We start from the raw sequence: 26,082 nt of genomic DNA on the forward strand, positions 1-26,082 counted from the left end.
AAGTTAGGGTGGGAACCTTTTTTCTGATGAGGAGTGTGTCACCTATCAGGAATGAGGTACACCCTCCGATTAAATCTTAACAGCCCAAGTAAAGCAAAGTAGTTCACTCCATTAGCATTCAATAGAAGTTATTCTATTTTGCTTACACACTGAGTTGTGTCTATAAACTACATGCTTTCATCTGCATGGTAAAACTTCACAAATCATAATTTCCTATATGTCAGAGTACATGGCATAGTTTTTACATGTCTTTTTACATAAGTAAAATCAATTAATTTCATCACCCAAAGCTTTTCTTTTAAAACTAACCTCTAATGATTTTATTTCTGGTTGAAGCTGAAAACAAAACAGATTTCCTATTTCAAATACATTTAGATTAATGAATTTCCTGTTGCTTGTGCTGGCTACATTTAGGACAGTGTATGCCTGCAAGGACAGTGTGTGCAGATCGTAAAATGTGAAAGTGACAGGCCAAATGGAGATTATCAGAAACACCAACACTGTTTGCACAGGAGTAGTACTAGATTTCCTCTAATGAATAAAAGAACATGGAGATAACTTTAGCAAAGATCATTTGCTTTAAGTTTTAAATAAAATTTTGCTCCCAAAACACTTTAGCCTTGTGAAACTTTTTCAGATGTCTGTGGTATTGCATTGACATGAACAATTTAGAAAACTTGATGCTATATTACATAAGAAAAAACAAATCCTTCATTTATTGTAGTTTCTTCATTTAGGGTCCATATGTATTTTTAGATCGTTAAGAACCAGGGGTCTGACCAATCTATATATATAAAAGGGTAATGAAATTTCGGCCTAGGACAAAACAACAAAACTACACATCCCAGAAACACTAAACTTGGCAGCACAACCCCTCATCCATGCCTCTACGTTCATACAACAAAAAGAAAATAAAAATAAAATCCTAATTAGAGGGAGATGAATAATTGTTTTTATCCAATTGCTGCCAGTTAGAAGGCTACGCTCTGCCCACTTGGTCTCCTAGCAACCCACTCAGCCCAGGGGACAGGCAGAGTTAGGCCTCACTTAGGCCTCTTCCACACTGCCTATAAAATACAGATTATCTGATTTGAACTGGATTATATGGCAGTGTAAAAGGCCCCCCCTGATGGCACAGTGTGTTAAAGCACTGAGCTGCTGAACTTGCAGACCAAACGGTCCCAGGTTCAAATCCTGGGAGCGGAGTGAGCGCCCGCTGTTAGCCCCAGTTCCTGCCAACCTAGCAGTTCGAAAACATGCCATTGTGAGTAGATCAATAGGTACCGCTCCGGCAGTCATGCCAATGGCCACATGACCTTGGAGGTGTCTATGGACAACGCCGGCTCTTCGGCTTAGAAATGGAGATGAGCACCAACCCCCAGTGTCAGACAGGACTGGACTTAATGTCAGGGGAAACCTTTACCCTTTACCTTAACTACCACCAATTCCTCAATACTTTATTTCCCATACCACCATACTTCGCCACAGCAACGCATGGCCGGGTACAGCTAGTATTATATAATATTCCAGTGGTCTGACATTTATAAATGTAACCTTTGGGTACAGCAAATGTGCATACTGTCTGGACCTTATCACACTGCACTGTTGTGCCATGTTATACTGTTCAAAGCCCACTCCAGTTGTATTCACAATTATTGCTAGTTCTGTACTAACTTCTGGCAGAAGCAAACCACAGAATCACCTGTGGGACCTAGAACATTTGATGAATGAAACTGTGAATACGTATAGTGTGGCTAGGAGCATTAGTGCAATAAATTACTTTTGTAACATCAATGAAGTTACTTTTTATTTAATTCAAATATTTTAAAAACAAATGCTAGTGTTTTCATATACTGTGTGATTCCCTAGAGGTAAATTATCTACTGAATTCTGTTTTTGTGTCTTCAGTGGTGTTAGATGTTCTGCCTATAGTTGCCATTTTCTTTTTCTTCTAAACTTCACAAGCAGTTCTGACCCATTTCTTCTTGACTGATAGAAGATTGGTTTTTGTGAAAGCTTGGTTAAGGAGGAGGCATATCGTTCCCTTATATTCCAGTATCTAATCTTTTTAGGAATAAGTCTATAAGTACTTTAGGAAGATACCTTTTTCATGGACATTTCCTCTACAGTTTCAAGTTCTTCATGGAAATAATTTTTAATAAAAAGTAAAATGTTGGCTGTTAACAACGACATATCTCAAAATACTGACAGATTAATAGCACTTTTCATCATGAAATTATGGAGATTACAGCCTTAGATCACTGAATTATATCTTTCAGCATTTCATGCTGAATACCTTTTGCCTTGGTCAAAAGTTTCAGTCAAATGTTCAGTAAATTACAAGTCATTACATTGGAAATACATTTCTGAGCAGCTCAAACACAGAAGGATTTGTGTAACTGGTAAAATATCACACTGTTTGCAAATATGGTTTTTTGAGGGGGAAAATAGAGAAAAAAGAGACATGTTGAATTGTAACTCATTTCTGCTCCAGTCAGCAGAGCCAATGGTCAGAAATGATGGATATTGGAGTCTAACATTTGGAAGACTACAGGGTTACCACGTCTACCTTTACAATGTTCACTTTACCTAACCATAATTCAATAAAGCTAATTTTGGTACTGCAACACCCATAATGTTCCATTATTGTGGCCAGTCACTAGCCATGCAAAGTTTTATTAAGTTAAAATTGTGCAGCTGTAATTCTTAGAACAACTGTCATATTGTAAATGGGAGGTTTTAAAGGAATGAATCACTTGAGACCACCAGAAGGAAAATTCAACCAAAGGACTTCTGGGTTCATGTGATAGCCCCTGTGCTTCTTCAGCTCTTTATTCAGATTTCACTGTCACACATGCCATTTCACTTAAGTGCTTTCTATAGAGGAATTTAAATGTTTTAAATTCAGCCCTTTAAAAAAATCAAGTTAGAAGAACCTAAAATTTTGACAGGAGGTGGATTAATTTGCTATATTGTAATTATTTACTGCCACCAAGGATCTGGATGCTTTTTGAACTGCAGAAAATATATGGTATTTGTACAGAAGGAAGTAAGTGAGGAAGGAGACAGGATGTAATTAGGAAATGAAGGCAAGAGGAGGCTTAAATGGGTAGGACATTAGTGCTTTGGAAAATGCTTTGTTCTGACATAATATGGTTGTTTAAGTAGATATATAGTGTGTTTTATAGGCCATTTAAAATAGTGACATTTCTCCTTAATATTTCTAATATTTATGGGGTTAAGACATCTATCAACAATAAAACCTGCCCTATGTCCCACCAAGAAAAGTTTATTTGCCATGCAACAGGGCCTTTTTAGTGACAGCACCAAACATTCTATCCCAGAGAAGACATGGTTCTCTTAATTTTTGATGGTGTTTTGATAGATTGTAAATAAACGTCCTTATTTCTTCTGATGGTAAATAGTTTCTGATACATGATTGAAACACTATACCTTTGAGTTTAAGGCTCAACGTTTGTTAGTAGATGCCATAGTTTAATTCTGTCCTTATGTATAAACCTCTTCAAGGACCTTGTTCGGTGTAATATTATAGAAAAATACTTTTACAAATAAATGAACTAGTGATCATTTTTAAATAATTGATGCAATATTAAGATTCTTTTAGAAAAACCAAAAATGGGCAAAACCTTAATGGAATTGCATCTGTTTGTTTTTTTCTTTATTTTATTATGTGAAGGCAGTTTTTTTTAATAAAATGAAAAAAAAGCAAATATGTGGGATGTAAGATTTGGGAATAATGTCCTATCTATGGGCCACACCTCCCTGACTCTGGAGATAAGTATGAGAGTATTGTTTATATATTATTATATGATTAAAGTGTAAAAAATATTAGAATACTGGGCAAAAGTCTTGCAGAGTTCATAGAAAATGTTATCTCTTGCTATGTTGATAAAGCAGTGCTTCAAAGTAATTTATATTACAAAGTACATGGAAGATATCTTAGCTCACAGAATAGGGTCCATCCAATGCACCACTTCCCATTCCATTCTGCAAAGGTTTTCTAAATCTGTCTGTAGTGATTGAGGATAAGGGGCTGGTGAGGCTGCTATATAGGGAGGTAGAGGCAAAGAAATTCACTGGTTTTATCTTCTTGAATCTGTTTCCAATTACAACAGTATGGAACATAAGTATACTTGCTTGTGTTACTATTTAATTTGAGTTTGAACCATCTGTAGTCTGTTTTAGATTTAGGCTATTTCATTGAAACCTTACTGTTTCAATCAATTAATGTAGCAGAAGTTGCAGAGTTGAGTTTACATTTGCAGAACAGACCATCTTTTCTACCATTCCCTGGTAGATGCAGGAGGGAATATGGAGCCTGGGGCTACAGGTGCAGAAATTGTTTTCCCTTGGAATCATCTTAAAGTCTATGTTGTCTTATAATTTCTGCAATCTATTATATACATTTTGTATTTCAGATTTTGATTTTATTCAGTATACCTCATACATTTTACTTTCTATCTTTCTCTGTGTTGTAGGAGAGCCAGAATTCAAATATGTTGGGAACATGCATGGAAACGAAGCTGTTGGAAGAGAGCTTCTTATCTTCTTGGCTCAGTACCTGTGCAATGAATACCAGAAGGGAAATGAAACGATCATCAACTTGATCCACAGCACACGTATCCACATCCTGCCATCCCTGAATCCGGATGGGTTTGAGAAGGCAGCATCACAGGTATCGACAGGACACCATAGCTATAAAGGCACTAACTCAGTGTGTGGTTCTTGATTCTGATCCTTATTGTAGAACCTATATATACACAGTTGTACACAAATATAGTTTCACATTTCATGCAACAGTCATCTCTTAAAGGAAAGTGGCAGCAGGTGGCCTGTATATCAGTGAGACAGTGAATCCTTTCCAGGTTTTTGTTTGGCATTAAAGGAACTATCCATGGTACTGAACCTTTTGAGGAACAAGGTGCAGTACTTTAGAAAGACGCCTTTCTTTCTGTCTGTCTGTCTGTCTGTCTGTCTGTCTGTCTGTCTGTCTGTCTTTCTTTCTTTCTTTCTTTCTTTCTTTCTTTCTTTCTTTCTTTCTTTCTTTCTTTCTTTCTTTCTTTCTTTCTAGGGGGGCTACCAAACCTTCTGTGGGTTCCACAGCCTGGGAATAGCCACTGGACTTCCACAGGAAGGGAGAAAAGTCCCCCCCCCCCTCTGCTCTCTTTCTGGTGGCAGATAATGGCCTTTTTATTTACTCAGGCATTCTTAAATCATGTGGCAGAAGAGTGTTTGAAATAATTAAGTTGTGCTTTTATCCTTTTTCAATTATGTTTTAAATCTGTCTTAAACTGTTATTATCCATAAGCTTTTAAACATAATTGTTTGATTTTGTAAAATAAGATACAATGCAGCAATATTGCATTATTTTCTGATGTACGGTCTCTTGCATAGTACTATTACAAACCGTAGTAATTAAGTTGATGCACAGCACTATATTTGTGGTGCCACTTTTTCCAAGGTCATCCAGTGAGCACCAGGGAAAGCAGCCAAAATCTGTCAGTTATGAGCCACCTTTTTCTCTAGTGCTTTCCTTCCTTCACAGCTGCTACCTCTGTGGTACCCCCCACCCCTTGCCATTGGAATTCTTGATACCACCGGAGTGCACCAACAAGTCATACTGTGTAGGGGGAAGCTGTGGCTCTCCCAACATTGAACTGAAACACCCATAGTTCCCAGACTTTCTAGCTAGGGCTGATTGGAGTGGAAGTCAGCATTTGGAGGTCGCAGATGTCATACATTGGAGATGTGTAATGGCTCTTCACCTTTGTTATCTTTGTTTGCTCATTTTCTTGAGAATGAGTATTGGCATTCTGCATGTAGTTGTCCTTTTGCAGTGTTTTGCTATTTTGTACCTATTTTTGTCCTTTTCTGTGTAATTAGGCTCCAAAGAGGTCCAATTGTCTTCATTTTATTGCTGAGTTTCATTTCATTACTGATGTCAAGAAATGAATGACCAGGGATACTCAGTGTAGGAGCACCCCCTAGTGGCTCCACTCACCTTTTTCTCCTGTAAGCTTTAAAGTTTAAAACATGAATTGGCCTAAAGAAAATGTTTACTTATCCAGTCTGTATTTCTTATTGCGCCATCTAACTGAGAGTTTGAACAAAATAGTGGATATGTTTGTTTGTCTTATGCTTTTCTGTCTTATGTCTTTTCTGATATTAGCAACCGGGTTGGGGGGATATTCTAATATTTGCACTTTTGTTCTCATTGGCACTCATTTGCACACATATTCATTGGCTTCCGCATATAGTTCTGCTATTGTAAATTAATCACCACACAGAGACATTTCCTATAGCTCAAAGGTAATTCAGAAGCACTGCTACTGAGCTGATTCCAGATGCAACAGACTTCTCCAGTAAATGGGTTAAGATTTTGTGTTCCAGAAATATCTGAACGTTGATTCTCCCTTCCCCTCCAAAGAAGAACTTAAGAATACACATAAGCCAAAAGCATATTTGTTTGTTTTCTAATCATCCCTTCTTTTTCTTTTACATCTTAGCCAGGTGAACTCAAAGACTGGTTTGTTGGCCGAAGTAATGCACAGGGGATAGACCTCAACCGAAATTTCCCTGATCTGGATAGGATAGTTTATGTCAATGAGAGAGAAGGTGGTCCAAACAACCACTTACTGAAAAACCTGAAGAAAGCTGTGGATCAGAACCCAAAGGTAATAATAATAATAGCAATAATAATAATAATTTTTGTTTCCTAATAACCTGCTCTCCCCCCTTAATTTCTTAACTCCCAGGAAGTTGGGTGGAGTGGTGGTGAGGGGGTATTTATTCCACTTGAGTGGGTGGGAGGATTTTGATGAAATATGGGAGGGTTGGTTGTGTTAATATTTGACAGGTACTTTATCTCTGTTATTCCATGAGGCAGTCAGGGAGAGTTACTTTACAACCTCACCAATAAATAACAAACTTGGTATGGAAAGAACAGTGCAAGGCTTTTGTCATGAAGGTTAAAGGAATTCTTTCAATATTGTTTCCACACAATCCATTGCAAATATTGATTTTTTTATCACTGTGCTACTATAGCTGGTGCACCTCATAGAATGCCCACAAAAAGACATAATAACAAAACATTAGATATGACCTGAGGGGGTGCTAGAGATGGAAATGCTTCTTTGGCACTTAAAAAATAAAGATAACATATTTTGTGTACCTCATAAAGTAGGCGGGCAGAATTTGGCCTATAGGAACATGGTGGTATTCTGTAATACATGTGCTACTGGTCATTTTTAAGATTATGGTTTCAGTGCTGGAATGATCTAGAATGGGGGGCATTCCACTTTGGGATTATTTATTTACCTTAGTATGTATGAACACTTTTTTCATAGACATGACTTCCAAATGGCTTGCAATACTATATCCAGTATCAGAGAAAAATAAAAATCAAGAGTACTGAGCAGCAGAATATAACATTAAATGCAGAGGCACCAAAACAATCTAAAATCCAAGTGAAAGATCTGACAAAATAAAAGTCTAGACTAGCACTACTAAAAGCAGTGATCCATGGACTGGTACTAGTCCCCTGAAGAGCTTCCAGGAATGAAAGGAATAATGGGCACAAATATGTTACCGGTTCATTGCAATTTAGAAAACAAATTGCTGCCCCCCGTGTCAGTTACCTTAAGATGCAATGCTAGGTCAGGGGTGTCAAACTCATTTTCATCAAGGACCACATCAGTCTTATGGCTGCCTTTAAAGGGCTGTTGAATCAATGGGCGGAAAAACTGGGTACTGAAGGCCAGCAATAATTTTTACATAGTGGTCAGTGTTCTTTAGTTTTTACCCAGTTTGGAGTTCCCAGATGTCATTGAATGACAGCTCCAATCACTTTTGATTATCTGTCATGTGGACTGGGAATAATGGGAATGGCAACTCAACAACACTTATTTTATTTTTTATTTCAATTATTTATACCCCGCCCTTCTCACCCGAGGGGACTCAGGGCGGCTTACAAGTGGCAATTGATGCCGTTACACGGATATACAATAAACTAAAATGAATTAAAACAGTTTAAACAATCATAAAATAGTCATAAAATAGTCATAAAATACAATATACAAAGTTTAAAACAATGCAGAGTGCTTATGCCATTCATCCACCAGACGTTATACAAGAGCCGTAATTCAGACCGAGTCGAAGCCAACACATGCTTATTCTTCAAATGCCTGCGTACATAGCCAGGTCTTCAGTTTTTTTCTGAACCCCAAAAGGGATGGGGCCTGCCGAATGTCACTGGGGAGGGAGTTCCACAGCCGGGGAGCCACGACCGAGAAGGCCCTGTCTCTCGTCCCCACCAGCCGTGCCTGTGAGGCGGGTGGGACCGAGAGCAGGGCCTCTCCAGAAGATCTTAAGGTTCTTGTGGGCTCATAGGGGAAGATACGTTCGGACAGGTAAATTGGACCAGAACCGTTTAGGGCACTTGTAGCACTGAGGTTGGGGAAAGGCTAAAGGATTTTTCAAAGTCAGGCATCATGTCCACAAGCCTTGTCTCTAAATTCAAACCCCACTATCCTGACTAATCATAATAAACTGCAACCTTCCATATGTTAATGTATTACAACTCCCAGCTGCTCTAATGATGTCTGACAATGAGAAACATGGGAATTATAGTAGAGCATCTGGAGGGCCATGTGAAATGACATGACAGGCCACATTCGACCAATGGGCCTTGAGTTTGACACATGTTGTCTAAGGGATCTGGTGAAATTGCTGGAGGAAGAACTGTAGTTATCATGATACAAGATACTTCCTTCTGAATATGTGGAAAATAAAAGTTTCTTGGCAACAAAAACAGTGTCTTGGAGAATGACATCTGTTCAACAAATAGGTCTGTGGCAAGGAAAAATGATTATATTAGGAAAGTCTTAAGATTCTGCTCTCCTCATTTTTCATGTGGAGAAAATAGCTACATGAATCCTCACTGGAAACTTCATGATAAAAGCAGATAAGATTACTTGTAATGGCTAAGCCAGATATTCAGCAGTTAGAAGGGTTGTAGCTCAGTAACAGAATGGACATATTACATCAACAGGACCCAATTTCAATCCTTGGGAAAAATTCCTATCTGAAACTCCACAGCTAACTAGTTTTAACACTACTGAGTCTAATTGTCCAACAGTTTGCTTCCTTTAAGGAACAGGTTTTGGTGAGTTGAATCTGGAAACCGAAGTCCTTATGGAATATCTGAATTGGTTGTTCTCAGCTTTTGGTCCTCCAGTTGTTTTTGTCCTTGACCCTCAGAAGTTCAAGTCACCATGATCAGTGCTCAGGAATTCTGGGAGTTGAAGAGCCAAATACTTGGAAGGTAGAAGGCTAAAAACCATTGATCTAAAAGTAGAGCCAGGACAAGAGTGTAGTTTGGATGAGAGAAGGAGTAAGCGAATAATGAATGATTACTCCGTTCACTTCTTCTTTCCTTCATTCCCTTCCCTCGGCAGCTTTACCCCAGCTTGGGTCCAAAATATACATCTGCCTCAACTAAGTAAAAAGTGGTATTGTGAGAGGGGAAGTATAGATGAACCAAGTTAAGCATTGCTCTCCCATTACCATTTTCACCTAGCAAAGGACTTTTGAATGTCCACATCACAGCAGTTTCTAAGAGCAGAGTCGGCAAGTGTTATTCACTGCTCTGTGGCTATCAATGTATATTCCAGATTCACTTCATCCAGGCTGTCTTTTGGTCCTTTTGAGAAGGAAATTATATTAGAAGATGGTCCTGTTTTAGTGGATGTTTGACATACAAGATGTGTCTGAGCTCTGTATTTCACAAGCTTGGAATGCTAAGTTTGGAAATCATTTTCATACTTTTAAATGTTAGAAATTGGAGAAGTAGCTTACCATCAGGAATACTAATAATTAAAATAGTTTAATTAGTTGAGTAAAACATTGGTTTTGAGTCAGGAGACCACAGTGAACTGTTTTACACATTTTGGCAAGTTGAGCACGGCACTGAATTTAAACCCACTTGAGATTATTTTGCCTGTATAATGTATATATCAAGGTGTTGCATCTGTATTTTGCATTAAAATTCTATGAGTACCTTCTGAAGATATGAAGTGTGAAGCAGTCCTAAATAATTCGATTTTCAGATTTCTTTCTAGTCACAGCTGTTCATGGAATTGTTCAGTGCTAATATTACTCTAAACAAGTAATGGATGAAGTATCAGCTTGGTTTTAAAAAAATATGTACTAAATTTTCTTCTATAGCTTGCACCTGAAACAAAAGGAGTGATTCATTGGATCATGGATATTCCTTTCGTACTGTCAGCCAACCTTCATGGTGGGGATCTTGTAGCAAATTATCCATATGACGAAACCCGTTCTGGTAAGTACGTACAGTACATTAATTGCTTAGTATAAAAGATTTGTGAAAATGGAATAGAATAGAATAATTATTCCTGAATAATTATACAGGAATAGTAAAAATGTATATATTAGGTAGCTGCATATGAATTTTTCAGAAGAATATTCCTATATGAAATTGCAACTACAGCTACTTGTTAACCGCCTCAAACCCCACAAAACTTAAAGTTGTAAATTTTGGGTATGTATCCGAAGTTTTGTCCCGATCCCACCATGCTGAGTCACTCCCCCCAAACCCTTGCAGCATGCTCTGCTGGTCATGGGGGTTCTGTGTGCCACGTTTGGTGCAGATCCGCCATCGGTGGGGTTCAGAGTGCTCTCTAGATGCAGAATAAACTACAACGCACACCATGGTGTGCCAGTCACCCAAACAGTATGTTCTGTTGGTCATTTCTGTGTGCCAAGTTTGGTCCAGATCTGTCATCGGTGGGAATCACAGGGCTCTCTGGTTGCAGAGTGAACTCCAACTCCCAGCATGCTGGGTCAGTCCCCCAAGCCCCACCAGCATTCAAAGTTGGTAATATTGGGTATTTGTGCCAAGTTTAGTCAAGAACCATTGTCCTTTGGATGCACAGCGCTCTGTAGACATGGGTGAACTATAAATCCAAACCTCTAAGGTTAGTCCCTGTGAAAACCCCACCAGTATTAAAAGTTCATCATGTTGGGTATGGGTTTTAAGTTTGGTCAAAATTTATCTTAGAACTGGAGTTCTTCAGATGTTTTTGGGTGACAGCTGCCATAGATCCTCACATTGGCTATTATGACTAAAACTAATGGGAATTGTAGCTTGAAAGCTTCTTGCGTGCCATAGTTGCTTATCCCTGGCCCAAACTGATGCATATAGTCTACTTCATATGCAACCAGCTCTACATAATTTATTGGCCATTTTGATATGGTTTCTTGGCAAAGCCCTGTTCAAATGAATGCATGTTTCCTACATTATTCTCCGTTTTCCCATTGTTCTTGGTTTTGTCTCCTTAGGTAGTGCTCATGAGTATAGCTCTTGCCCAGATGATGCAATTTTCCAAAGTTTAGCTCGAAGCTATTCAAGCCTCAATCCAGCCATGTCGGATGCAAACAGGCCACCATGTCGCAAGAATGATGATGACAGCAGCTTTATAGATGGGACAACCAATGGTGGTGCATGGTATAGTGTTCCAGGAGGTTTGTATCAAGGAATGGCAGCATTTTAGTTTAATAATGAGAATTCTGATGGTTCTTCCTTCTCATTTTTATGGTGTTAATAATAAAAGTGTTATTCTAAACATAAAAGTAACACAACCCTGACAGAGGAAGGTCTGTAATTCTTTCCTGAAAAGAAAACCATGTGTTTCTCCTTAATAGCCTTCAATGAAGCAGTGTTTTGTGTCATGGAGCTGCTAGATTATAGAGGCAAAGACAGTAGCACTTTTAGTGTCTGTAGTGAGGGGAAGCTATGGCCTCCATAGAATTGCACGATATCAAATGAAGCACTACAATCTAGTTCTAGTATGGGATGACCAGATGTGAAGGAGAATAAGTCTCCTATTCCTTCAAATAGTAGTTGCAGAAAAAGAAGAAAAAAAACAGCTTGCAGATTCTCTCATCACTGCTTGCAGAAGTCAAAATTCTTTCTTAGCTTTTGAGAAGTGTGAGCCTCCTTTGCCTTTGTAGATTAATGTGATGTACAGCCTCTACATTAGCTGTTTTTGGCTGAAGAATTCTCTCCCACCAGAGACTTTCTGCTTCCCTTCTGCCAACAAGTAAAGACCCTTTTATTTGAACAGGTGTTTGATGATTAAATGGTAATTCAAAAGTGGGATTTAATGTGATACTGTTATGTTCATAGATAATTTTACTCTTTTAGAATATAGTAAGGTCCCCATATCCTTGGGAGATATTTTCCTGGTTCAGAGTGTGATTACCTGGAACCATGGATATGGCTGAATATCATTCAATTACCTGACCTAGTTTCAACATACTATATAGAGTTGCATTGGTGGACCTAGGAGTTCTTAGAGATGTTGAATTTGCTAGGTACTCCAACACAACTCTGTGATAACTTTCAATAAAAGCATATCATAAAAACACTAGGAAGACCTAGCAAATTCCCAGGGAGACAATCTATCCCCAGGTGCAGGGAAGGGAAAGTGTGGTTATGGATTCCATTGTTACAGTGTTTTAATGGGGTTTTTTTTTAGATGTACCTTGTTGGTTTACATGTCAGGAAAAAAGAACAGGATATTACAAACACTCTTTTATAAGCCACATCATGATAATTTTCTAAAGTCTTTAAACGACTCTGTCCATGAATAGCTCCACAGGTGCAAGATTAAAGGCCTCTAATCTGATTTTCTGTCAACCCAGAAATAGTGTCTTTAAGAAGATTACCTTGCCCTCCAGTCTGGCTGTGTTTCCAGAATCAACATCTATAGTCGGGGATGTTGCTTGCTTCTTGAAGTCAATAAATACTAGGCAGCATATCATAATTCCAGTAGTTAAACCACCCATGACATAAAAATATTCACATGCAAAAAATTCAGAAATAAAATTAGATTTTGTCATTTTATATAAAGGATACCATTTTATTATGCCATTGTATTTAATGGGACATGAATATCCACTGATTTTGCTATCCATGAGAGGTCCTGGAACCAAACCCCAGCACAAACCCACTGTACATAGAAATAAATCTTCATTTATTTCTTGATCCAAGAGAAAATGCAAGCACAGAAGCCTTTTGCAACTACTCTCTTTTTTATTGTGAAAATGTGCTTTTCATTTATTCTTAATGTCTCAAACACATGTGGACAGTAATTGTACTGTCAAATACATTGATACAACGGCTGTTCATCATTAACAATGTCTTTGTTTTAAAAATGGCTCCCATAGAAAGAAATCCATGTTTGAAATTATTTATCAAGGGTTCATTGCCTTTCCTATTATTTGTCTTTCACATGTTTTATTGTACACATAATAACATATTTCCTTTATCATCTGGAAGTAATTGAACTACATCTTGAAACTGGTTTTTGGCTTCTGAAATATGACTTTTGAGGTCAGATGTATCCCGGAGGAATATATTGACCAGATGCAATATTAGATTTGGTTCAATTGTCCTTCAAGGCTATGGCTGCCAAGAAATTCATTTATTAAGGTATCGATTTCAGAACATTATGTATCTGAGATTCATCCAAGAAAACGTTAGTCATTTGGAAAGTTTTGTAAACATAAGGTGGCACAAACACTTCGATCAAATCAAACTGTAAATAAAGGCTGATTTTTGTAAAACCTTCTGTTTATAGGAACTGACTGTAGCTACCTATTCCTAATTTATCTTAAAATGCCAGAGAAAATATGGTAGAGATGTCATATTTCAAGAAATGTTAAAGCTCTGAGAGAAAACATCACATTTCACCCACTCCATTCTTCTTCTTCAAAATAAATGGACATCTAGAGAAAAATTAAAGTATATGCAATACTTATTTTCTGATTACTTCTAAATATTATTTAATTCTTTAAGAAACTAAAATGTAACTAGATCCTAAAACTGTACTCTTTGCTGCATTTAGCATGTAAATATTTTATAAAGCAATTTTATGATCCCTGGAAGGGTGCACCATAGAATATAGTGGTTTTTTTACTCCACTGAAGAAAAGGTGGGCAAGAGGGAAAGAAAACCAACTTCATATCCTTGCTCTCAGAACACTAAAGAGATCATAAATTAGAATCATAGAGTTAGAAGAGACTGCGAAGGCCATTCGGTCTAATCCCCTACCATGTAGGAACACATCATCAAAGCACTCCTGACTTATGCTCATCCAGCCTATATTTAAAAACCTCCAGAGAAGGAGATATCACCACACATTGCCTAGCATATTTCATTGTTGAACAGCTCTTATCATCAGGAAGTTTATCCTAATGTTTAGGTAGTATCTCTTTCCCTACAATTTGAACCCATTACTCCATGTCTTAGTCTCTAGAGCGGCAGAAAGCAATCTGCCCACTCCTCAATGTGACATCCGTTAAAATATTTAAATATGGCTATTATTCCCTCTCTCAACCTTCTCTTCTCCAAATTAAACACACCCAGCTCCCAAAACTGCTCCTTATAGGCCTTGGTTTTCAGAGCTTTGACCATCTTGGCCGCCTTTCTCCGGCATGACATTGAAATGCCTTAAAGTGTGGTTCCCATTCTGTAGAGTACCATGCTTGTCAAACATCAGGTAATGTGTGTTTTAATCATGCAGGAATGCAGGATTTCAACTACCTCAGCAGCAACTGCTATGAAATCACTGTGGAGCTTAGCTGTGAAAAATTCCCTCCTGAGGAAACACTGAAAAGTTATTGGGAGGACAACAAGAATTCACTCATCAATTACATTGAACAGGTAAATGGCCTATTTTTAGTGGCAATTGACAGATACTCAAGATAATATATGCTCTATGCCAGCTTTCTCCTGACCTGGTGCTATCTGAATGCTTGGAACTACAGCTTTTATAATTTTTAGTTAAAGCCAGACTTGGTAAGAATGATGGGAAATGCAGTTCATCATATCTGAATAGTTCCGGGTTGGTAAAGATGGATTTCTGTCATTGCCTTTATGGGGGGAAACTCTCTTTGTTTGGATTATTTCTCATGATTCTGTCATATATAAAACATTCTAGTCCCCCAGCCACAGCACATGTGTTCAGAATCATATTAATTTGCAGCTTAGATTTATGTCCAAAGACTAACAGGATAGAAAGACTGAATAAACCTGACTGTGCGGTGCTTATTTTTCAGTATAAAAACCTTAACCACTATGAAAGGGCAGGGAAATATTGAGGACACCTCCCCCAGCTCCCATGCATAAATTCACTTTTAAGGATTTCTAAATGTAATATTAAGGTTTCATCAAGCTAATCAGTGTTGTTCGCAAAAGATCTGTGAAACGGGTAACCTTTGGCAAAGAACATTTGTTTTCTGCTTGGCTCAGGTGATGTACCAAATTCAAGTGTTAGCTCACTAGATATCTCAGCTTTTTGTTCTTTAGAGTAAAAGGATAGTGTAACTTTGCTGCTGTGTGGAAACAGGATATGAAACTAAGAGCAAGATGCTGTATGCTTTTACTCAGCAACTTTTCTGTAAGACTTACTCCCAAATAAATATACTGTACACAGCTTTGAGCCAAGATATCCAAATACATTCTGTGTGGTAATGAATGTTTCCACAGGATATACCTACAAGCTGGAATTGAGCAGGACATTGGTACTAAAATAGAAGTTGGTGCTTCCTAGTGTGGTCATAAAAGTATCTTCACAGATTTGATGAAAAATGGGAATAAAAATCCAGAAGTGACATTGAAGTTTATGTGTAAAAGATTTCTTTTTTCCACCTGGGACAAGAGGGCAAGGAATACACAAGATTTTATTTTATTGTGTACTCTCAAACTGGCAGCTGCCTGCCTTGTGCTATAATACACAAGTATCATAGTTCAAAGTGGCTTGCTTGTAAAATAGGGGGAAAGTTAAAAAAAAACATTTAAAAGTTTAATTTATTCCAGGAAAAAAAGTCATAGTTTGCCAGATAAAATATTCATAATGTCTAGGCCAGTCAGTAATCCCTGTTTTGTTTAATTTCACCTTCCTTTCTTTATCTAGTCAGGGGTTTTTTTGCTGCTGTTGCTATCGCTCCAAAATATGTACATGCTTTACAAAATAGTGGCGTATTCATTTGGGCCTAGGAGCCAAATCTTCTAAGGTTAAAACCCTCAACTAGTAGTGAAATGTTCCTTCTTGTTCTGCCTGATTTGACACATCTAAGACATAGTCAGACTTCTTACATACACCAGTGTGGGTTTTTATCTTGGTTTATTAATTGGAGATTAAAAGATTGGAAGCCTCGGGAAACTCTGGTTCTTTTGAATTAGAAAGGCAAGTTTGCAAGTTCTTCCTCTAGCATGCAAGAAGAGAGGAGAACGAGAGGGGCGGAGAAATAAAAGGATCCAAGAGGGGCAGGGGCAACATCTTTCTAAGATTTTGAGATAAGGTGCCTTCCTACTCAGATTATGAGCTAGCACTGGTTCAGACGTTTGGTTATTTTCACCCAGATGCTCACAAAGAATGTGCAGAGCTAATGGACATCTCACGTTATACGTTTTTGTGGTCAAACAAATTATGGCAATAACATGTATAAAATACATTTAGAGATGTTGGTTCATATCATCTTGGAGTGCATATACTATTAGCTCCTACTGGTGGCTAATTTGCTTCATCTTTTTCCATTGATCTCAATGTTGAGAAGCATTTAGTGCCCTGAGCTTGACCTCTTGGCAGAAATCCTAACTCTTGGTACCTGGTGCATGGTTATCTGCTTTTGTTGTGGTTTGGGGTTTTTTTTTTCTACAGTGCTCATGCACTCCTGGACAAAGCAGTTCAGGACAACTGTTCATTTAAGTGTGCTTGTAAACTATGCAGGGATGAGACTCAATTATATCTCCACAAACCAAGATATGGTTGTCAATAGACCACTTTTTCTCAAGGTGAACCCATCACCAATAATGGCCTTCCTTACTGTGTTGAAAGAATGTACAATAAACGCAATGCAAAAAAAAAAAGTGGAACACAGATATAAAGAATTATTATTTTTCAGATACACCGAGGGGTAAAAGGATTTGTTAGAGATCTTCGGGGCAATCCTATTGCTAATGCCACCATTTCTGTGGAGGGGATCAATCATGATGTTACATCAGGTAAGAGTGCGACATAGAGCAAATTTTAAGAATGGTGGGCTATATCCAACTGTTACTTTGTATTTGTGGAAGCACTGTTGCTACAATGCCCAATCTCTCTCTTGGATCTCCAAAACAGAATTATAAATGGGGGCAGGGGGTTTGAGGTGGGAGAGATAAAATACAGAAATAGTCTTTAGTTTGCAAACCCTGCTGGATTGAAAGTCCTTCCTCAAATAGAAGGACATCACTGCAACCAAGTATGAGTATCAGTTGGCTTGCAGATTCCATTACACCTCCAGCAAAGCCAGTGGCGATGGATTATGGGAACAATAACTGAGCAAAATTCAGAGGGCCACAGTGCTTGATTCTGTCCGATATGGAGCATAAAACTAATCTTCACTTTGTAATCAATATATTGTGAAACTAGGGGAGCATCTACACATGTCACAAACTGATGTTTAACCGGAGTAGGATACTCCAGACAGGCACCACTGGGGTCCATGCAGTGGGTTGTCAAGCCTGTTCAGTGAATATCTACACTGCATGGTATTGAGCCATCCTGGTAGCTTGATGGTGCCTCCATGTGCTATCAGGTCTGAACTTGGTTTGGTGCCACTGGGCTTCCACCCTCCCCTGTGTTGTTTTCGGGAGCAACAGTACGATGCAAAAGAGAAGAAAGGAAGAATAACTTCTTCTTTCCTCCCTCCCTTATCCAATTGCTTTGTCACTTCAGCTAGCATCAAAAGATGCAATGAGTGACAACCACTGTCAGTTTCATGCCTGGTGGTCACCATTAAGCTGAGGATGACAGGGCATCCCTTGTCCCCAAGCTGCCTGAGCCCTGGAAAAGTGGGATGGCCATGTGAACAAGTGCAGACAATTCTGAATGGGAAGCAGCTCATCTGTTCACACTGAGCCGCGGTAGCACAATGGGTTAAACCCTTATGCCAGCTGAACTGCTGACCTGAAGGTTGGGTTGCTGATCTGAAGGTTGCCGGTTTGAATCTACAAGATGGGGTGAGCTCCTGTCTGTCAGCTCTAGCTTGCGGGGACATGAGAGAAGCCTCCCAGCTAACACATCTGGGCGTCCCCTGGGCAATGTCTCTGTAGACAGCCAATTCACGCACACCAAAAGCAACTTGCAGTTTGTTCACAATTCACTTTTAACATGATAAAAAAAATCTGTTCACACTGCCACCAGGAGCAGATGAGAGGTTCTAGAGCATTCCGTTACTTTTTAAAATGTGGGAAAAGGTTGCACTTAGCAGTCTTGTCTCCCATTAGGTGGAGCTGCTAACATATTGCTTCTTTCCCAGCCAAGGATGGCGATTACTGGAGATTGCTTGTACCTGGAAATTATAAAGTGACTGCATCAGCACCAGCTTACCTAGCAATAACTAAAAAAGTGGCAGTCCCTTTCAGTCCTGCTGTCCGGGTGAGTACTGCCTGGTTTACATTGACATATAATTCATACCTTTGTTTTTGTATGGGTTGAGTATGCTTTGTGCAGAGCTGTGGCCATGCAGGCTAGGAAATTCTGAGATTGATAGTGCCCCCCAAAATAGATTTGTCTAAAGAGTTAAATAGTACCATTCTTCCTATACCAGTTTTCTAGCACTATATGTGTATTTTGTTGTCCAAAGCTTTTAATATTCCTAATACTGAAGGATATATTGTAAAATTGTGATATGTGGCAAAAGGCAGAATTCAGTATTGTACTTCACATTTCATCTCTAGTTCCCTGTCTTTTCTTAAAGGGATCTGAATTAAAATGGCATCTATTTGCTTATTTCAACAACCACTACTGGGCAAGGGAGATAACCATATGTTCGATCAGTGGTTCTCAACCTGTGGGTCCCCAGATGGTTTTGGCCCACAACTCCCAGAAATCCCAGCCAGTTTACTAGCTGTTAGGATTTCTGGGAATTGAAGGCCAAAACATCTGGGGACCCACAGGTTGAGAACCACTGCGCTAGATGAACCATTGTTCTAGTTTAGTATAAAGAAACTTCATAAACTGAACCCGAAGAGCACTCACTATGCAGGGCCAACATCCAGTTAGGATAATACGTTTAGGTCCCTGAAGGTGATTTCCAGCACTTCAAACTACTTAGTTACAGACAGTGCAGTTTGCAGTGATTCTTACTGCACAGTAGCTCCTTCTTTTCTCAACAAAAGCAAGGGAGTGATTGCAGCAGCGGCTCATTAGAAACTTAGAACTACAGCAGCAAGAACTACTATGGTATATATATCCTTATTGAAGATTTTACATTATAAAAAAGAAAAAATGCAAATCACAATATTTCGCAGCAAAAGTGGGGGAACACTTCTTTATAGGTAGAAAGTAGGAAATAAGAAGAAAGAGAAAAGAAATATATAGTAGAGTCTCACTTATCCAACACTCGCTTATCCAAGTTTCTGGATTATCCAAGCCATTTTTGTAGTCAATGTTTTCAATATTTTGTGATATTTTGGTGCTAAATTCGTAAATACAGTAATTAGAACATAACATTACTGTGTATTGAACTACTTTTTCTGTCAAATCTGTTGTATAACATGATGTTTTGGTGCTTAATTTGTAAAATCATAACCTAATTTGATGTTTAATAGGCTTTTCCTTAATCCCTCCTTATTATCCAAGATATTCGCTTATCCAAGCTTCTGCCGGCCCGTTTAGCTTGGATAAGTGAGACTCTACTGTATACACACACACACACACACACACATATATATAAACACATGCATATATGTATACACAAACATACTACTATGGTTTGTAGCGTTTACTCTCCAATAAATGCATAGACTGCAGATTGCTTCATTCAGCCATAATGGCAAAATGTTTATTTTCTAATCATGTTCAGTGTTGAGCCATTGAAACCAGCAGGATTTAATGTTAGTTTTAATTTTGGCGGGTCTACTCTGAGTATGATTAAATGTGTGATCAACCGCAGTAATGTCCTCACTGCAATACTTCAAGATGTTGAAATATGTTTAAAATGTTGCTTCCTTTTACTTTTTGTTTCTCTCCCCAGGTTGATTTTGACCTGGAATCATTGTCTGAAAGAAAAGAAGAAGAAAAGGAAGAGCTAATGGAATGGTGGAAGATGATGTCAGAAACTTTAAACTTTTAAGCAAAATTTACAGCTTTTAATCTGTTACGTGTTGACTTAGTATAATGTACTGTGGAAAGTCCCTATATTTTAGATTTTGTGTAGCTCACCATATTTAACTTCAGGTTTTTTTGAGCATTTTTTTTAAAAAAACAATAATCTGCTCTACATAAAGAGAAATTGCTAGATACTGTCACAGCATCATTCACTATCCTACACATCCTACATACTCAACACCGGGGGTGGGGTAGGGTGGCGGGCAGGGAAAATACCTGAATGAAAGTCTCATCTTCCTAACCCAAATACAAAGTTGGGTGTTTCACTTACAAATCCTGAATGTGTAGGTAGAATACATTTTTGAAAACTATAGGAAGTAGCAGTTGCTTGCAGCTACTGCCAAAAATATTTGGTAATGCAGGTGAATAGATAATGTTCTCTAATGTCTTCTGAATAATGGCTCTCAAATTGTATTGAGTACGATTTGGTATTGTGTAAGTAATGCTTCACTGCAGTTAAAGAGTGTGTATGTCTCTGTGGAAAAGCCATGTAAAGTAAGAATCGTGTGTATTTGGGTTCCATTTACTGACACAGAAATAATACTCCATTGTTCTTTCTTAAAAGAGGAACTCGTACATCATTTTCTCCCTTATTCTGTCCAGTAATGTTCCCAAGTCACTTTGTCATCAGATTAAAAATTCTGGATGGATAAAGACTGAAGAAATAAATAATGTGTGTATGTTATTACTTGGTTCCTACACCTCTAGTGTATTACTTCTGCTGATATGCTTGTCAGCAGGGCTGTTTATTTCGTAGACCTGACTTGTATTAAAAGATTTGAGTACACCGTTGCATAAACAAAACATGCACGTCAAAACTGCATCACCTGCTGTATCATTTAAAATGAACTAAATGTTCAGCATTGCCAGGTGATCTTAAAAGTTCAATTCTAAAAACATTTCCACACAAAAACTGCAGTAAGTTCAATGGGATTTACTGCCTGAGCACTGGCCACATGGAAACAATAGTTTGTTTTCTAAAATTGTTTCATCCAAATGAGTTTCCGGATTATCATTATTATGCATGTTGGTATCACCATTCAGGAAACCAGTCCTTATTTCTGTCCATACTGATCCACACAGACTGACCAAATTGGCATGGGCTACAAAGCAAACATTTTATCCAAATCTAACATCTCTGCAACAGCAAGAATTCTATCTTGCACTTCCTAGTAGCATCAGTATCACTGGTCCAAATATACCTGGAAATATATTTAGTCACAGCAGAAAAAAATTCAGTGGGTCTTATTCCCAATTAAGTTGGTATAGTGTTCAGACTTGATGGAATAAATATTTTGTAATCTAGGACCCTGGTTACCATGGCATACCACAAAATCAAATCAGCATTTCTACATTTTCCTTTTTGGATTTAATTCCCAGAAATGCCTACTCAGTGGCCCATGCTGTCTCTGGGGATTTCGGAGCTGTAGTTAAAAATAACTTTCCCAAGCTCTGCATGAGGCTGGGGCTCAGATCCTAAATAACCACTTTCTTAGCTAATATTGGCTAAGTTGAATATCATTAAATCTTTGGGATATATCCAGTATTAGCCTCACCTAGGTAAAGGTAAAGGTTTCCCCCTGACATTAAGTCTAGTCGTGTCCGATTCTGGGAGTTGGTGCTCATCTCCATTTCTAAGCCGAAGAGCCAGCGTTGTCCGTAGACACCACCAAGCTCATGTGGCTGACATGATAGCATGGAGCACTGTTACTTTCCTGCTGGAGTGGTACCTTTTGATCTACTCACATTTGTATGTTTTTGAACTGCTAGGTTAACAGAAGCTAGGGCTAACAGTGGAAGCTCCCCAGATTTGAACCACCGACTTTTCAGTCAGCAAGTTCAGCAGCTCAGTAGTTTAACCCACTGTGCCATCAGGGGCTCACCTAGAGCAGACCAATTGGATGGGATCTTTATGGAACAACCTACTGAAATCCCATTTATTTCAGTTGGTCTGCTTTAAATAGAACATATATTGCACAAAACACTAGATTATAGCAAAGAGATCTGGTTTCAGAATAAAAAGTTTGCTTTGCTTTCCTGGTGTGTCTCTGGTAAACTCTGCTTTATCATTTGTGTAAGCATACATTTCATTTTACTATAGCTTCAAGGTATGAAGCAGGAAATACATATTTTTCAGTTACAGTATTTAAGGTTGCTATACTGAAGCAGAGCTCACAAACAATATTCTGGCATTATTTGCATTAGAATAGGCAACAGAAACAGAGGAGATTAAAAACGCAATGATACAATGGGCAAAAAACATAGGGAGACCAATAAAAATGGATGAATGGGAGTCAATTTGGATGAAGAAAATGAAATATACATATGCCACAGATTTCAAAGAAAATTGGCTCAAATTGTTACATAGATGGTACCTGACCCTGAAAAAAATTAGCTTTAATGTACAAAAATTGAAGTAACAAATTTTGGAGATGTAAAGAACAAGTGGGCTCCTATCTACATATGTGGTTGTAAAAAAATAACGAAATATTGGAAAGTTATCTATGCAGAATAAGATCTTAAAACTAGAATTGGAATTGAAACCAGAACACCTCCTACTAGGGTTATAAAAACCTCGGGACAACATTGATTCAAATAAAGATAAACTTTTCACCCTTTTAATAACTGCAGCTAGGATTGTATTAGCAAAATTCTGGAAATCAGAAGAAATGCCAACCAAAGAATTATGGATAGATAAAATCATAGAGATTAAAAATATGGATAAACTATCATTCTTAACTAAGAAAAGCACTGGTAGAGCCATGAAAGAAACAGACTGGACAGTTTTTGAAGACTACCTAAAAAGAACACGAATGAAGAAAGAAGAGGGACTAAAGAACGGAAGTCACCGCCCACCCCTTTGTTTTAGGCCCCTTTCCCCTGGCAAGCAGCAAGAATGTCCATCCCCTCCCCTCATTCCCAATGCCTGACCCTCCCCTCTTCCCCCTTTTTTCTCCCCCACCTTTTCAGTTTAATTAATTACCCTTCTCACTTTTTCCCACACTGATCATACCTTCCTTCCCTTACCTTTCCTTTAGAGTTTTAACTGTAGTGTATTAGAAATGCATCAATAAAAATTATTTTTAAAAAGCAAGTACTGCCATATACCTATGTAATTACTTGGCACAGACATTACATCTGTTGTGAAGTTCAAAATAAATTTCTAGCTCAACTAGTAGTACACATATTCATTTTCCAATAACTGAGAAATAGTCTCTGGTTTTCTTTGGGGTGTGTACTGCTGATAATATGGAAAGATAATTGATTTATTACAATCTAGAAAAACATATAATGGATCAATATCTTAAGGTAAGCATGCAGTAGGTCCCAGTTTTTCATTTCTGGCATGATATCTCCTGTTAGTTGTGAGTGGTTGTGAAGGGTCTCTCTTTTGAGACCCTTGATAGCCACTACCAGCAGGTGCAGGTGGCACTGGGTTTATACCAGCAAAAGAAGTTTCAGAGTAATAGGAGCATCTTGGGATTTGGGGGGTTGATGAAGTAGCAGTGCCCTCTGCAGAGAAAGCGAAATATCTTGTAAAAGAACTACGATTCCATACATTGAACCATGGTAATTACAGTGGTGTCATACTGCATTAGATCTAAAATGTAGATGCACCTTGAGTGAGATAAATTTGAATTATGTACAAAAAGGAGATTGAATATTTCTCATGGGCTACATATGCCATCAAAGCCAGCCTATCATTTCTATTTAAAACAAGTAGAATAAATTGAATTGGATGTTGTATAAGCAGAAAACCAGTCAAGTATGCAGCCTTACGGGAAGATTGTGCCAGCCAGTGCAAAGGACTCCTTAACTACTGCCAATCAAGGAAAGGATATTAGAATTCTAATTAGTCTCCCACCTCATTTCAGCATACCATCCCACTGCCAACAAAGAGATAAGCATTGCATTTTGTAAGAGGCTTTGTTTATAAGTGTGGTTTAAGAACTTTTTGCAAATAGCTTGTAAATACGTAGTTTTGGAATTAACCAATGGAACAACATACAATTCATTTTACATCTCATTTTTTTTATCTTGCACCATATCATCAAGTGAATAATGGCATCTCCATATACCCCCTGTTTTCAAACTGTCTTTTAACTCCAGGCCGCCAAATGTAAAATTGGAGCAATTATATTCACTTAATAGGGATATCTGTGATGGCTGCAGCTTTTTTGTTTCACATATAAGTTTAGAAATTATAGTCAAAAATCAACTTCAAAAAACCCTGGCCAACTTATCCATGGTCATTGTGAGTACTACACTGTATTTTAATCTTATGAGAAAAGGAACCATCCCCTTCTCTAAATAGAGGAGTGAAAAGCAAGCACTTTGTCCACCCTAGGAGACCCTAAAAGAAGCATCAACCTCTCTACCCTCTCTGTTATGCTGGTTTTAGCTTTTTTCAGAGAAATGATGAGTGGCTGCCCCCTGAAATGGCATTGGTGCATTCTCTTCCCTGTGGGATTACCCTTAACTTAGCCACAGCCAGGTCATATCAAAACCCATAATTTTGACCCCAAAGCCTGCCCTTAGCCCATACATGAGGTTAACATATACATTTATATATACGGTAATTCACTACCATGAATCTACTCTGAAATGGTCGTTTGAAGCAACTAAGGTTATCGTATAAGTTATTCCACTATTAGTTTGACATTCTCTTGCTTAACAAAAGGCATTTGCCTTTATTCAACTCTGATTGAACAATAAAGAGATATTTTAGAAGCTGCAGTTTAAGAAGCACACAAACACATTGGAATGGATTCTGGAAGTGGCACTGAGGATGGTCATGGGTATGTACAACAAGTTGAATAACCATTGAAGCAAATGCAGTAAGCCTGAAGAAGATAAAATGATACTATGTAACATTGTTCTATCATTAAAAAATGGGGAAAGTTTACTAAACTGCAAAAATTTTGTTTTTGCGGGACATCCTGCAGCACATTTGGCTATATTTTTCAATGAATATCTCATAGAGCCTCAGTCAATTCAACATAGTTTGTGGCAGCCACAAAAATGAAGTTTCTGGAGTATAACAACTACAGTAGAGTCTCACTTATCCAACATTCGCTTATCCAACTTTCTGGGTTATTCAACGGAGTTTGCCTCCCGCCCTGATCTACAGCTGTTTCTCTAGGCAGCAAGGATTGAACTTTTTATGGATTTAATTCCCAACAATGTTGCTACTGTGAGTCCATTTTATGCAATTCTATCTTTATTTGTAGTCAATTTGTCAGTAACCAATGTTTTAAATTCATAAATACAGTAATTACTACATAATGTTACTATGTTTTGGACTGCTTTTTCTGTTGATTTGTTGTAAAACATGATGTTTTTGGTACTTAATTTGTACAATCATAACTTAATTTGTCGTTTAATAGGCTTTTCCTTAATCCCTCCTTATTATCCAACATTTTTGCTTATCCAATGTTCTGCTGGCCCATTTATGTTGGATCAGTGAGATTCTACTGTACTTTCAAAGTAAGTGTACCACATAATTAAACAAGAACAATTTCAACCAGGAACAGATCCCCCATCTCCGCCAAATTTTGTTACATAGTGTTATTGAAGAGAAAAGGGCTCCCAAAGAGCAAGGGCTAGATCTAATGTGCTTAGCTTATGCAGGGATACATTTCAGTCAAACATGTCAATTTAAATCAAACAAAGCAATTTGGTGGAAACTGATCTTTCACTGGAAACTTTTGAACACAGCATGAGCTGGGTTTGGTTATGGACTAGATTTTGGAAAAAGTAATTTTTGAACTACAGCCCTCAATATCCCTTATCTAGCATGGATACTCACTTTGCTGGC

General features: G+C 38.1%; 1 protein-coding gene across 1 annotated transcript in view; it reads left to right on the forward strand.

The window, feature by feature from the left end:
* Positions 1-20,949, forward strand: part of cpe (carboxypeptidase E) — a 66,228-nt gene extending 45,279 nt beyond the window's left edge. Inside the window, exons 2-9 of the mRNA XM_062981353.1 lie at positions 4,500-4,696; positions 6,528-6,695; positions 10,246-10,363; positions 11,383-11,565; positions 14,631-14,770; positions 17,014-17,113; positions 18,412-18,530; positions 20,131-20,949. Coding sequence (XP_062837423.1) covers positions 4,500-4,696; positions 6,528-6,695; positions 10,246-10,363; positions 11,383-11,565; positions 14,631-14,770; positions 17,014-17,113; positions 18,412-18,530; positions 20,131-20,229 — 1,124 coding nt within the window. The 3' untranslated portion in view covers positions 20,230-20,949. The remainder of the gene's footprint in view (positions 1-4,499; positions 4,697-6,527; positions 6,696-10,245; positions 10,364-11,382; positions 11,566-14,630; positions 14,771-17,013; positions 17,114-18,411; positions 18,531-20,130) is intronic.
* The last annotated feature ends 5,133 nt before the right edge of the window (positions 20,950-26,082 follow it).

This window comes from Anolis carolinensis, chromosome 5, assembly GCF_035594765.1.
Source record: "Anolis carolinensis isolate JA03-04 chromosome 5, rAnoCar3.1.pri, whole genome shotgun sequence".
NCBI classification, from domain to species: Eukaryota; Metazoa; Chordata; class Lepidosauria; order Squamata; family Dactyloidae; genus Anolis; species Anolis carolinensis.